Source organism: Microcebus murinus, chromosome 9, assembly GCF_040939455.1.
Source record: "Microcebus murinus isolate Inina chromosome 9, M.murinus_Inina_mat1.0, whole genome shotgun sequence".
NCBI lineage: Eukaryota > Metazoa > Chordata > Mammalia > Primates > Cheirogaleidae > Microcebus > Microcebus murinus.
The window spans coordinates 34330059-34344241 of NC_134112.1; the positions used below are offsets into that span (position 1 = coordinate 34330059).

Sequence of the window (14183 nt, forward strand, 5' to 3'; positions counted from 1 at the left end):
GTATGGTTCATTCTTAACATAAATCAAGTGTTGGAGGTAATAATGATCTAGAATGATTTTATACCCTCCCTCTCAGAGATAGTGTTAGTCCATTTACAGAAGTTAAAGCTGTAAGCTCCAAAGTCAGACTGGGTCTAGGGTCACAGCCAGCCTTGTCCCTTCATTTCTGAGCTGTGTGTGATCATGGGCAGGTTACTGCCTCTGTGTTTTCCATAAAGATGAGATGACAATTTACTTTATAGAGCTAATGTGGATGTCAAGGTATTACAGCTGAAATGCTCTACACATTCCATGCATTTTAGGTATTGTTTCTAATATTTATATTATGGAAAATTTGGTATGTGCCAAGTACTGGGGTGTAGTCTGTGCTTTCTGTGAGTTGGCAGCTAATGAGGAAGATAAAAGGTGCAGTATGATTGTTAAGTTCTCTGGAGGCATGAGTACTCTGAAAGCTGAGAAGCAGGATGCTGCACCCAGAATGGCAATCATGGAAAGCTTCCTGGAGAGGACCGTCTCTGAGCTGAGAGCTGAAGAGCAAGTAGGACTCAGACAGGAGTAAATGGGGGAGAGAGAGGGATGGCGACAGTGTTGAGAGGTAAAGAAAGTAGCACATGCAGAGGCCTCTGTATGAGAGAATGTTACGTCTTCCCTTCAGTGAGTAGCTTGGTTTGAGAGTAGGAGGAGCATGGAAGAGAACACATGATGCACATGGAGAAGTAGGCTGGAGTCAGGTCTGGAAGGGCCTGTTCAAGAGACAGCAGGGTTGGCCTCAGATTTGTGCTTGAGAGAGATCATTCAGAAGAGGAGACAATTGATTGTGTTGGGACAGGATGAGATAGAGGAGACAGTTAAGAGGCTGGTGCAGTGAACTATGGGAGAGATGGCTGTCTGGATGCCAGTGGAACCAGAACCTTGGAAAATTCCACGTTTAGGAGGGACTGAAGACCTGTCACTTGCCACTTGCCAAGGGCTTTGTTAAGAATGTTATAAATTCTAAATTGTGCAAGTACATTGTAAATTCTACAGTTGTTGAAGTTGCAATGAAAGGTTTAGGGCAGGCGTCCTCAAACTATGGTTTGTGGGCCACATGCGGCCTGCTGAGGACATTTATCCAGCCTGCTGGGTGTTTTTGCTGCCGCTGCCTGTCCAGCTTAGCAGCCAGCTAGTCCCGGGCCCACAGTGCGCATGTGTGGAATGTGCGCCGCACTCTCCAATGGCCCTCCAATGGTCTGAGGGACAGTGAACTGGCCCCCTGTTTAAAAAGTTTGAGGACCCCTGGTTTAGGGAATAGGCTACAAAACAGAAAACAACCCACATTTAGTCTTATTTCAGAATCCCTTTTATTGCCTCTACAGATTACTATAGACTGTTCTTTGGCATTCTGTGAGTAATATTGCATTGTTTTCATTTGTGACTAAAATCTTTCAAAGACGTTGGTTAAAACAGTGGTCCCCAGCCTTTTTGGTACAAGGGACTGGTTTCATGGAAGACAATTTTTTCACAGACTGGGGGTGGGGGTTGGAGGATGTGGTGTGGAGCTCAGGTGGTGATGTGCTGCCCATTTCCTAACAGGTCACAGACTGGTAATGGGCTGTAGCCTGGGGCTTGGGGACTACATAAAAGTAGTGCTGGTCCTCTAGGAGCCTCAGGACCTAGAAGTCAGCAAAGAGTCAAATACCTGGAAACAAAACAGTCAACAAAATCACTCAGCTGAGGGAATGCTATTTTCATGGGTTTTTTTTTCTTTTTCTTTTCATACCTAACAAGGATAATGAGGGGAGCCTCCTTTGTTCTCATAACCCTTGAGACTATACTGTGTTGTAAGATGTTACACCACTCCTGGTAGATGAGGCAAACCAGGGCTATTCATTCAACAAATATTTATTGAGCCCCCCACTAGGAATGAGGCGTAAGGCAGTGGATAAAGCAGATACTGTCTCTGCTGTCGTGAAGCCTACATTCTAGATAATGAGATAAAATAGAATGTTGTATTGTCTTGATGAAAATGGTAAAAATATTTTTTTTCTGTTACAAGTCCTTTTTAGACTAGGTGGTAGAAGAGAAAAAAATATGTATTTTTATATTCACATATCTTTCTTGTTTCCTATATTATATGAGAGTATAGAAATATTATAAGGATTACATGAATTAAAATATGAAAAGTACTTAAGACATAGTAAATTTAATTTATGCCAGCTATTGTTATATTTTGTGATCCTTGACTTATTTTGCCATTCTTTCTTACTGATTCATGTCAATAACTACCTCTAGATTATCTCTAAAATCCTATGTACAGTCTCCATCTAGTAGCCCCATCATTGCATTGCCCAGACTATAGCAGCAGTCTCCTACTGGTCTCTCTGTATTCTTCCACCTTTTACCTTGTCCATTCTCCACCTTGTAGCCAGAGTAAAATTTATGCTTTTGTATTAGTTTCCTATAACTGTTAAAAAAAATTAATATAAACTAGCTTAAAACCACATATTGTTATCTTGACAATTTTAGAGGACCAAGTCTGAATTTAATTTCACTGGGCTATAATCAAGGTGTTACAGGGCTGTATTCATTCCTTCTGGAGGATCAGGATGGGAGGTTTCCTTGCCTTTCTCCAAATTCTAGAAGCCGTGCACATTCCTGGGCTTGAGTTCCTTCACGACTCTGACGTTTGCATCTGTCATCACATCTTCTCCATGGACCCTTCTGCCTCCTCCTTTCATTTATAACGACTGTTTTGATTACACTGGACCCACCTAGATAATCTAGGATAATCTCCCCATCTCAAAATACTTCATTTAGTCACATCTGCAGAAATCCCTTTTGCCATGTAAGGTAACATGGTAAAAGCCCCTTGGCTTTCTTACCTGACATGCACTGCTTGGTCTCAGTGCAAACTCCCCTCCTTTGGGGAGCACCCTCTCGGCCTTGTCCATACTGGTCAGCTACTCATTATACATGCTGTCCTGGACCCTTGACTTCTCCTTCATTGCATTTGATCACAGTTTGCAATTGTTGATTGCTATTTTTATTTACTTTATGTCTGACGGTAAGCTCTGTGAGGGCAGTGATTGTCTATTTCTATTGTGTCCTCAATGCTGATCATTTATTCGGTGCTCAATAAATATTTATTAAAGGAATAGACAAAATGAAAAGGCAGTGCACCTATAAAGTAGCTCTTGGTTTTGTTCACTAGTATATTATTGTTATAGCTACAGACAGAATAGAGTTTGGGGTTACAAGAAGGATTTGTTCAATGACAGAAGGTAGACTGTTAATAACTAAGTGAAACAATACAATGTTAATTTTCATTTCTCAGTGAAAAAGTAGGAAGTAATTTTTATTCAGTAATTTTAAGGCCCTTTTATATCTTTAAAATGTTTTCAAGACTTAACTGTTCTAACATGAACATATAGAATCTCATAGGTTACGAATTTCATTAAAAATTAAGTGACTTTATTCAGAGTTGATATCAAGGATCAAAAGATAATTTTCCTGGTTGGGGCCTGTTGGCTGTGGAACAGTGAATCTACATTGATACTTGTCTCCGTTAGCACTAATGTTCAAGAGAAATCTGCCAGACTTTAATGCAGTAGCCACTTGATAGTGTGGGGCACTTGTAGTTCAAAATGTCAGCAGGTCCTTCTTGAAGAAAATGTCTTATAACAGGAAAAAACATTGCTTTATGTTTTGTATATGACTCAATAGAACAGTTCCTTTACTACTTCAATTGTAAGCTTTTCCATTTTACTTAAACCTCATTTCTACAAACTTAATTATTATGATTTCCCCATTTAAGCTATGCATTTCACCTTGAGGTAGGCAAAGCTTGCGTTAGATAAGTTTTCAGCTTTGGTAGTATTTAAATGGTTGGCTGCCAGCTCAGGGAAGTTCTTGAAAGAGACAGACAACTTTTGGAACTCAAAAATGCTTTGAATTACACTTATCTCATTGAGGAAAAGTATTTGAAAAAGTTTAAAAGCATATTCTTATTATAGTCTGTTTTTTCATAAAATCTCATATTCTAATTGTTCAAATTTAATTTAAGTAAAAAACTGACATCTGATAAATTTTCTGTATAATATAAAACACCACCTATAACTTTAGTGTGAATTGCTCATTGTTTTTCATCAACCTCTTTACTGATCTAATAAAAATTAGACTGACTTATTAACTGACTTATTAACTTTTAGTTTCTAATCTCCCTATGTAAATATACTAATACTAGTAATTCAATTTTCTGTTATTAGCTTTGTCTAAGAACAAATTTATATGAAATGTACACATACTTTCCTTTTAGAGTATGTTGGATAAAGGACATTGTTGTGGCAGTAACTGTAGAGAACATCGAAGCAATGAACAGTATCATTCAGAAGTACCATCATGAGCGCATCTCAGTAGTTGAAGCTGGAGTAACCCGCCACAGGTCAATTTTCAATGGACTAAAAGCACTGGCAGAGGATCAGCCCGACTCAAAGCTGTGTAAGCCGGAAGTTGTGATTATCCATGATGCTGTCAGACCATTTGTTGAGGAAGATGTCCTTCTCAAAGTTGTCATAGCTGCTAAGGAACATGGGGTAAGTATTTTTACTTCTGAAACTAGATAAAGGGGGCAAACACTATAATGTGGCTCATTTGCTGAATTTTGATAGAGTTGTATTTAAATGTCAAATTACTTAAAGTGGACACGAACTAAAGATGTTGTGGGGCCGGGCGCGGTGGCTCATGCCTGTGATCCTAGCACTCTGGGAGGCCAAGGCGGGTGAATCGTTTGTGCTCAGGATTTTGAGACCAGCCTGAGCAAGAGCAAGACCCTGTCTCTACTAAAAATAGAAAGAAATTAGCTGGACAACTAAAAATATATAGAAAAAATTAGCTGGGCATGGTGGCACCTGCCTGTAGGTCCAGCTACTCGAGAGGCTGAGGCAGGAGGATCACTTGAGCCCAGGAGTTTGAGGTTGCTGTGAGCTAGGCTGATGCCACGGCACTCTAGCCAGGGCAACAGAGTAAGACTCTGTCTCAAAAAAAAAAAATGTTGTGATAATTCATTTTAGGAACTTTATAGTTTTAATATTATAGATTATGAGACTATTCTGGAAATTATCTTTTGTGACAGTCATTTTTCATCATGATGTAACAGCCATTTGAAGAAGAATACAGTAATAATGGCATTATGGTATAGATACCAGTGAAAGATTAATGAAAATTAAATATGCAGTTATATGAAAAGGCCTGAGAAATTTCTCAAAAGCATAGGATATATAATGAATAAATCTTGCTCATTGTACTCAATTTTGTGTTTTAAGTGTTCAGAAGTGGTTTATTTTCTAGCACAAATAGCCACACAAGACATTCACACCTACAATGCAAAATTCTACTTCAAAAAAAAAAGAAAAAAAAAAAAAAAAAAAAGACATTCACACCCCTTACGGTGAATCATCTTGAGATTATAGAGAATTGTTTCCATGTCTGTTTCACCAAAATAAGCTATAGGATAGCAAAAGACTTATTTTCATCTCTAGAATATGTTTTTTTTTTATTACCAGATAGACTCTATAAATATAGTAGCAGATACTAAACTTAAGTTTGCAGTCTAACTTTGAAACTTAGAGAAAAAAATTTATTGCACAGAGATGGTATAATATAATAGAAATAGGCTCAAATCTCAATTTTTCAATTAGTGGTATAGTGTTTTTAGCTTTCTCCACCTCTTTGAGCCCATTTTCCTTACTTGTAAAAATACAGATGTTAATATTTGTAAGGTTCTTGGGATTGGAAATTATGTTATCTATTAGAGTGCTAAGTGCTTAAAAATGGTATTAAGATGAATTATAACATCTAAGTAGTAATTTCCTTCAAGGATTATAGACCAGTAGGAGAAGTAAAGCCTTCATAACCATCTGGGTACCCAGGAAGTTGAAAAACAAAAACAACAACTCTATTCAGGAAAGATAGTCTGACTTCTTTAATTATCCTTGTGTATTTAAATTGTCAGTCAGGAAGAAACTTTCCCTAATTTCTTCCCTTCCTCCTGCAACATGAGTTAATTTTATTTTAAATTGAAAACTGTGCAAGAATTCTATAGATAAAACATTTTGATTTATTTTTGAACATATCTTCTAAATGGTATTTGAGGTTGTGAAAATTGTGGACTGGGAACCATTAGTGACTACAAAACTTTCTCAGGGCTTTCTAGTGACTTCTTCAGTTGTGTTAGAGGCAATGTGAGGCTGAAATGTTCTGTAAATATCTATTGGGTCCGTTTGGTCTGTAGTGCAGATTAAGTCCAGTGTTTCTTTGTTGATTTTTCTGTCTGGATGATCTGTCCATTGTTGAAAGTGGACTATTTAGGTCTCCAGCGATTATTGTGTTGAAGTCAGTCTGTCTTTTGCTCTGATAATATTTGATTTATTTATCTGGGTGCTCCACTGTTTGGGTGCATACATATTTAGAATTGTTATATCCTCTTGCTGAATGCTTTCTGGTGACTCATTCAGTTGTGGTAGAGGCAATGTGATAAGTTGCCAGAGGGTGGTCAGAAAGAATAAAGGAACAAAGGATTTATAATTTTTAGGAATTTGAGAATTTTATACATTTGTAAAAGTTCCTAGGATGACTATATAATTTGGGTAGGTATAAATTCCAGTGCTTACTATATTATATACAAAATTGTTTGCCTGTGTTACCTGTTGAAAAATTGCCACTCAAGCTCACTATAGTAATCACATATTTGGGATTTTTTTGTTGTCTAGGATTATATTAGAAAGCACTTCTGAGAGATTGTCCATAAAGTGATTCTTTTGCTAGTAGATCTAAAAAAGGAAAGAGAGGCCTTTTATCTCACTCTAATGACTATGCTAAAAATATCATTTGTTTTACATGTGATTTAATAAAGCATACTAAGACATCTAGCAGTTATTTTTTATTGTTTGTGGGAATTTCTATTAGACTGTAATTAAATTTTTAATTAATCAGAATATAATTTGTAATATTGAATCACGTTATGTATCTTAAAACAAATTTAAATTTTAATGAAATCTGTTGGACTTTCTGATTAGATTGAAGCTGGTTCAGACTAAAACTTTGCAACTTATTTATTTTGAAGTAAACTTCAGAAATTTAGCTTCTTCTAGAAAATTGCCTTGTTTTTGTTGGTGTTAAAGGATTTTTTTTTAAAAAAAGTTAATATCATGAGTTTCATATAGATATATATCCACATTCAGAATTTTCCTTAATTTATTAATGAGGAAACTACACAGATATTACAACTGGTTCAAAATTGAATCTAGAGAAACATGTATTTATATGGAGTAAAAAGGTAAGTGGAAATGAATTAAAAAACAAAGCTGGATTTTCTAAGGCAGGTCATTTGAACCTCCATTAGAATTCATTTGCATGTTTATAGGCAAGAATTTTTTTGCATTGCTATCAGTTATCTTTGAAAGTTGTAAAAGAGCTCAAAGTCTAGATTCAGCTAATCTTTAAGGGTCTGTTCTAAGCAGTAGTTCACCATTGCAGACACCCAGAAACCTTTTGTTTGTTCTAAATTTTCTTAGGACAATTAGGATAGTGTCCCAGTAGCCTCAGTTAAATCCAGGCACTACTTACTGCCAACTCTTTAACACTGTTCTGACTTGTAATCATAAAAACAAATGCAGTTAATTGAGACTTGTACTAGTAGTTGAACCTCAGTTGGTGGGAAGTATGGCATCTTTTTAACCTGTTATCAATAAATTGTAAAAGAATGATCTTGAGTCAAATGCTATCCTATGATGTGAAAATTCCATTGACTTTCCTTAGGGCCACTTCACAGGCTGTGGTTTCCAGGCATCCTTCTAGCTCATTCTCTTTTGTTCTCTTAAATAGTTTTCTATATACTCCTTAACTGATTCTCATTTTTCTTCTTAGCTCTTAGTTTTCAAGTTCTACCCAAAGGTCCCTTTCAGATATGTCATTTCCTGAACAAGTTAGACCGTGACTGTCTCTGGTGTATGTGTGTGGGAGGTGGATTATAGGATTATATATGTTAAAAATAACTGGTATTTTAACTAATACTCTATGTTAATAAAAAAAACCACAAATTAGAGATATATTGCCTTGAGACTAAGATGTCCAAGGTTGGCATTAAAGTTGCCTGCATATAAGAGCTCAAGAGTGTCACCAGGACCTTGTTTCTCTCTCTTGTTTGTATGTATTATAGTCTCAGGATCTATAAGGAGGCAAGATGACTTCCAGAGGGCCAATAGCTAAATTCTTTCAGGATTATTTCTCCTTTACTGATGAGGGTGGTTTGTCTGGGTATAAAATTCTAAGTCTGCAATTGCTTTTATTTTCCTGTTTCTTTGACTGTCACTGTCTCCTGGCTTCTATGCTGCTTTTGAGAAGTCTACTAAGCAATATATTTATATTCCTTTGAAAATAATCTGCCTTTTCTGTCTGAATGCTTTAAAGACAATTTCTTTTTCAAAGGTATTATTTACTCTCTGATGTATCTAGATATGGAAATTTTCTCCCCTTGCTTTTGATTTATTGTTCTGTATGAATTTTGATTCATCCGTTTTTGTTCTAGAAAATTCTGAATGATTATCTGAACATTGATTCTCTGTCTTATTTATTTCACTCTCATAACTGTTTCCCCTCTTCTAATGGATACTACATGTATGCCAGCCCTTGTTATCAGAGCCTGCATGTGTCCTCAGTTCTTTCATGTTTCTTTTTGTATGTTACATCCTAGGTAATTTCAGTTTCAATGTCATTCATTCTTTAGCTCTGTCTAATCTCTTTTTAAGGATTTTTAAAACCTTAATATTTTTCAATTCTTTGGAGTTCCATTTGGTCCTTCTTTACATATGATGAGTCTCCTGTTATTGATTTTTATATTGTCTTTATATCTGAACATAATATTTTATACACTATGGCTAGTAGTACTTGGTAGTTCTCCAACTTTTCATTTTTATTCACTTTTGCTCATAATTTGTTTCTTCCTGTGTTTTATAATCTCTTCCTTGACCCACTGGCCATTCAGGAGCATATTGTTTAATTGCCATGTGTTTATATATTTTCCAGTGTCCCTCTTGTCATTAATTTCTAGTTTTATTCCATTGTGGATAGGGAAAGTACTTGGTATGATTCAGGTTTTTTTGAATTTAAGACTTGTTTTGTGGCCTAACATGTGGTCTATTGGGGGAATCATCTATGAACTGAGGAGAAGAAAATGTATTCTGCAGCTGTTGGCTGAGATGTTCTGTAAATATCTATTGGGTCCGTTTGGTCTGTAGTGCAGATTAAGTCTAGTGTTTCTTCGTTGATTTTCTGTCTGGATGATCTGTCCAATCCTGAAAGTGGACTATTTAGGTCTCCAGTGATTATTGTGTTGAAGTCAGTCTGTCTTTTGCTCTGATAATATTTGTTTTATATATCTGGGTGCTCCACTCTTGGATGCATATATATTTAGAATTGTTATATCCTCTTGCTGAATTGACCCTTTTATCATTATATAATGGCCTTCTTTGTCTTTCTTTACCATTTTAGTCTTTATCTGATAGAAGTTTAGCTACTCTTGCTCTCTTTTTAGTTTCCATTCACGTGAAATGTCTTTTTCCATCCCTTTGTTTCCAGTGTATGTGTGTCTTTTTAGGTGAAGTGTATTTCTTGCAGAAAATATATAGTTGGCTTTCTTTTTTTAAAATCCGTTCAGCCACTCTGTCTTTTGATTGGAGAGTTTAGTTCATTTACATTCAATGTTGTTGTTGACAGGAAAGGACTTACTACTGCCATATTATTTGATTTCTGGTTGTTTTGTGGTCTTCCCTCCCTCCCTTCCTTCCTCCCTCCCTCCCCTCCCTCCTTCCCTTCCTTCCTTCCCTCCTTCCTTCCTTCCCTCCGTCTTTTCTTCCTTCCCTCCATCTTCCTTTGTTGAAAGCAATTTACTCTGGCAGTGTGTTTCAGTTTCTTGCTCTTTATTTTTAGTGTTTCTGTTGTAGGTTTTTTTCCATTTGAGGTTATCATGGGGCTTGCAAAAATTTTATAACCAACTATTTTAAACATGACAACTCTGCTTACAAAGAAGCGAAGAGAAATCTAACAAAAATTTTATATGTTAACTCCACTCCCTGCCCCCACTTTTTTACTTTTTGTTTCCATCTGTATCTTTTTATTCTATCTCTCAAAATTGTTGTAGTTATTTTGATAGGTTTGTCTTTTAGTCTTCCTACTCAAGATATAAGTGGTTTATACACCACAGTTATAGCAATGGAGTATTCTGCATTTGTGTACTTACTGGTACTAGTGAGTTGCATACCTTCAGATGATTTCTTATTGTGGATCACTGTCCTTTTCTTTCAGAATGAAGAACTTCTTTTAGCTTTTCTTATAGGATGGGTCTGATGTTGATGAAAACCGTCATCTTTTGTTTGGGAAAGTCTTTATTTATCCTTCATGTTTGAAGGATACTTTTGCAGAACATAATATTCAATGGTTAAGGCTTTTTTTCACTTCAGCATGTTGAATATGTCATGCCACTCTCTCCTGGCCTGTAAGGTTTGCACTGAGAAGTATGCCACCAGCCATATTGGAGCTCCTTTGTTTGCTGTCTTTTTTTCTTGCTTTCCTTAGGATCTTTTTTTAATCTGTAACTTTGGGAGATTGATTACTAAATGCCTTGAGGTAGTCTTGTTTGGGTTAAATCTGTTTGGTGTTCTGTCATCTTCTTATATCTGAATATTGATATCTTTCTTTAGGTTTGAAAAGTTGTGTTATTTCTTTGAATAAACTTTCTATGCCAACCTCTCTCTCTCTCTCTCTCCCTCCCTCCCTCCTCTTTAAGGCCAATAACTCTTAGATTTGCCTTTTTGAGGCTATTTTCTAGATTTTGCAGGCATGCTTCATTCTTATTATTTTTTCTTTTTTCTCTTCTGACTGTGTTTTCAAATAGCCCTGTTTTCAACCTCACTAATTCTTTCCTCTACTTGGTCAATTCTGCTGTTGAGAGACTGATGCATTTCTCAGTTAGTCAGTTGAATTCTTAAGTTTGAAAATTTCTATTTGATTTTTTTTTTTTATTTCAATCGCTTTGTTAAATTTCTTTGATTAGGCTTCTGAATTCCTTCTCTGTCGTGAAGTTCATAGCTTACTCAGAACAGCTATTTTGAATTCTTTGTCTGAAAGGTCATATATCTCCATCACTCCAGGATTAGACACTGGTACCTTTAATTCATTTTATGAGATCATTTCTTCCTGGGTATCTTTGATGCTTGTGGACTTCTGTTGATGTCTGGACATTGAAGAGTTAGGTATTTATTTTAATCTTCAGAGTTTGGGCTTGTTTGGATCTATCCTTCTTGAGATACCTGGGACTTTTTGAGCACCTGTCTGTGGTACATTTTATTACTTATCTCATAACACATGCTTCTTCATACTTATCTCCTGTACTGTGCTGCATTTCCAATATTTAAAGTATAGAGATTTTTACATCTGGGAGCGAACTGCAAACCTTAGTTTTTAAAATATTTTTGAATTCTGATATGGCACAGGGTTTCTCAGCCTTGACACAATTGACATTTTGTGTAAGAGAATTCTTTGTAGTAGGGGTGGCTCTCCTCTTTACTGCAGTGTGGTTAGTACATCCTTGTTCCCCCCCATTCCCTGGGTTAAGAACCACTAATGAAGCAAGATAATAAACTTACAGAATAAGAGAAACCATAATTGATTATAATCCTGTGCATATGGATTTATTGTAATTTCTTTTCTTAATAAGATAATTATCTCCATAATTTATTGAGTAATTGGATATAATGTCATTTTAAAAATGGCTCTGGATATTGTTTCTTTCTTAAACATGTACAGAAAGAACTTTAGTAGTAGTGGTAGAATGTTATAGAAGAAATACTTGAAATGAGGGGTTAACATAGACATAACTGCTTGTGTAGGAAGAAATATATTTTATTAAATATTTTAAACTAATTTTTAATTAGAAAATATCTCAGAAAATATTTGAGTCACCTTTATTAAATTTATATAATTAGAAACTTTTACTTGATGTTGTATATGTCCATGTAGTCTCTGTATTCTTCAGCATGATTACTTAGAAATGATTAATAGCACTTTGGGAATTCTATTAATGTTTACATCAGAAAGAATATACTTTTCTACTACCTAGTCTCTTGTAACTTTATGCCATGTGTTCTGGGCATGTATTTTAAAATAGAGAAGGAAAATCACTTGGCAGGTTATTGACTCTGCATTTAGGAATTTGACATTAAGTAGAGTCAACCATGGCTAATAATCACTTGTTGATTATGATCAGTGCACTGAAGGTCAGCCTTTATTCCTGGGTGGGGGTGAGATAATCTTTCCTGGCTCATCAGATCCCATATCATTATCTATTGGAGAGACACTGGTACTGACTTAAATTCTAGATCCAAGGAAGCAGTTTTATGTGTGAGAAAGTAGTGAGTTCTGACTATTTAGTGAAAAATTTTAGGCTTATTTTGACAAAGATTCAATTGCCCAGGGAAAGTACTGAACTATTCCCTAGACTGCCTTGAAATGAGGTGAAACTTGATCTGTTTTCATGCTAGAGAAGGTACTATATGAAAAGCTTCTGCATTAATTATTTTAAGCTACTCTGTGTTTCTGTCTTGTGAATTTCTTTTTCTTTTCTTTCACAAAAGTATGTATAGGATGAATTACTTTCAAATTAAGTTGGGGAAGGGGTGGGTCAAGAACAGATGAGTATATCTAGGAATCCAAAGAAACAAAGCTTATTAATATCCAAGTGAAATATTCCTGATCATATTAGAATTAAGGTAAACAGTAGTACTACTTTAATTTTAGGAATTACAGGTTAGCATAAAATACAGACCTCCCTGTTTCATTTTGTTTCGTATCCACTTTTAGTGGTTCTTTGTATAGTACTGCAGTGATTTGAACAGTTTTTTCTAAACTATTTCTATATTGGATAAATCATCTATTCTTCATTCAATGGTCAAAAAAAGAGATTGGACATATTCTATTATAAAAATGCAAAATATTCAAAATCTCATAATTGCCAGTGACTAGCTTTGAAGATGCTGTTCTGTAAACACTTATTAAGTAGTTTTTCAATAAAGACAATTCGCCTAACTAAATTTGTAATTATGTAGTTGGAGTATTTCTGTTGTACATTGTCATAATTAGCTAGAATGCGGATGCCTCAGGAGGAATGCATGTTAGCACTCGCTATATGGCTGTATCATTAAATATTATTCAGTACAGCAAGCACTAGAGGTTGGGTTCTTTATTCCATATTTTATGATTCGCATCTATGATGTTTTCCATGCATTGATATGTGGAAATACTGTCATAGAATAGCTTGAGAGGCAAGTAATAGCTGTGGTGCTAGGCTGTTAAGCTTCCATTTAGGGCTAATTAGGCTAATACCTAAGAAGACAGTTGTATTTGATAACTTGGGAATGATGCTTCATATAACAAACTTTCCAGATAGTTGTATCTTGGAGGCAACTAACCGCCTTTGTCCTTACTTGTGTCATAATTTTGATACTGTAACCGGCCCCATGAACACATTTTAATAACCCCTATATATTTTTTATAACCCTCTCCCTTAAAAGGTCCACTTGACCTTTTGAGTTGTTTCCCAGAAATGGTGATTTTCTGCAAGGCAAAGGAGCTGAAGGCCCCTGGGCAGACTTCCTAATGCCAACATTCACTAATCCCCCACAACCTGCCACCAATGCACATAGTCCCTCCCTTAGTTACACCAGGACCTGCCCCAAGGTACGTGGCCCTTCTTTTAAAAGCCCATTATCTCTGTTAGTTGGAGAGACAGATTTGAGGCAGCTTTCCCCATTCTCCCAATAAGATGTCTGTAGTATTAAAAAAAAAAATGCCTTTCTTCCTTGGCAATTTTTATTGTCTCAGTAACTGGATTTTTGTGTGATGAGCAACTGGACTTAGGCCGGAACCCCCTTGTGGTTTCAAAAAAAATACTTTGAATTTTCGGGAACATTATAAAATTAAGGATTCATTGCAAATCTGTTTCTGAACAGAAGTCTCTTACCATGGAAACAGCTATGGAGAGTATATGCCTGTTGGCATTAGCGTCTTTCTTCTATATCTGTTTATACCAGATGGCTAGGTAAGTGACGGAAAAGAAAGGTCAAAGAAGATGTTTTCATCTGTGATCTCTTTTC

General features: G+C 35.8%; 1 protein-coding gene across 1 annotated transcript in view; it reads left to right on the forward strand.

Annotated features, from left to right (window-relative positions):
• The window catches only part of CRPPA (CDP-L-ribitol pyrophosphorylase A), a 255187-nt gene that overhangs the window by 8962 nt on the left and 232042 nt on the right, over positions 1–14183 (forward strand). Inside the window, exon 2 of the mRNA XM_020289845.2 lies at positions 4295–4571. Within this exon, the coding sequence (XP_020145434.2) occupies positions 4295–4571 (277 nt within the window). The remainder of the gene's footprint in view (positions 1–4294; positions 4572–14183) is intronic.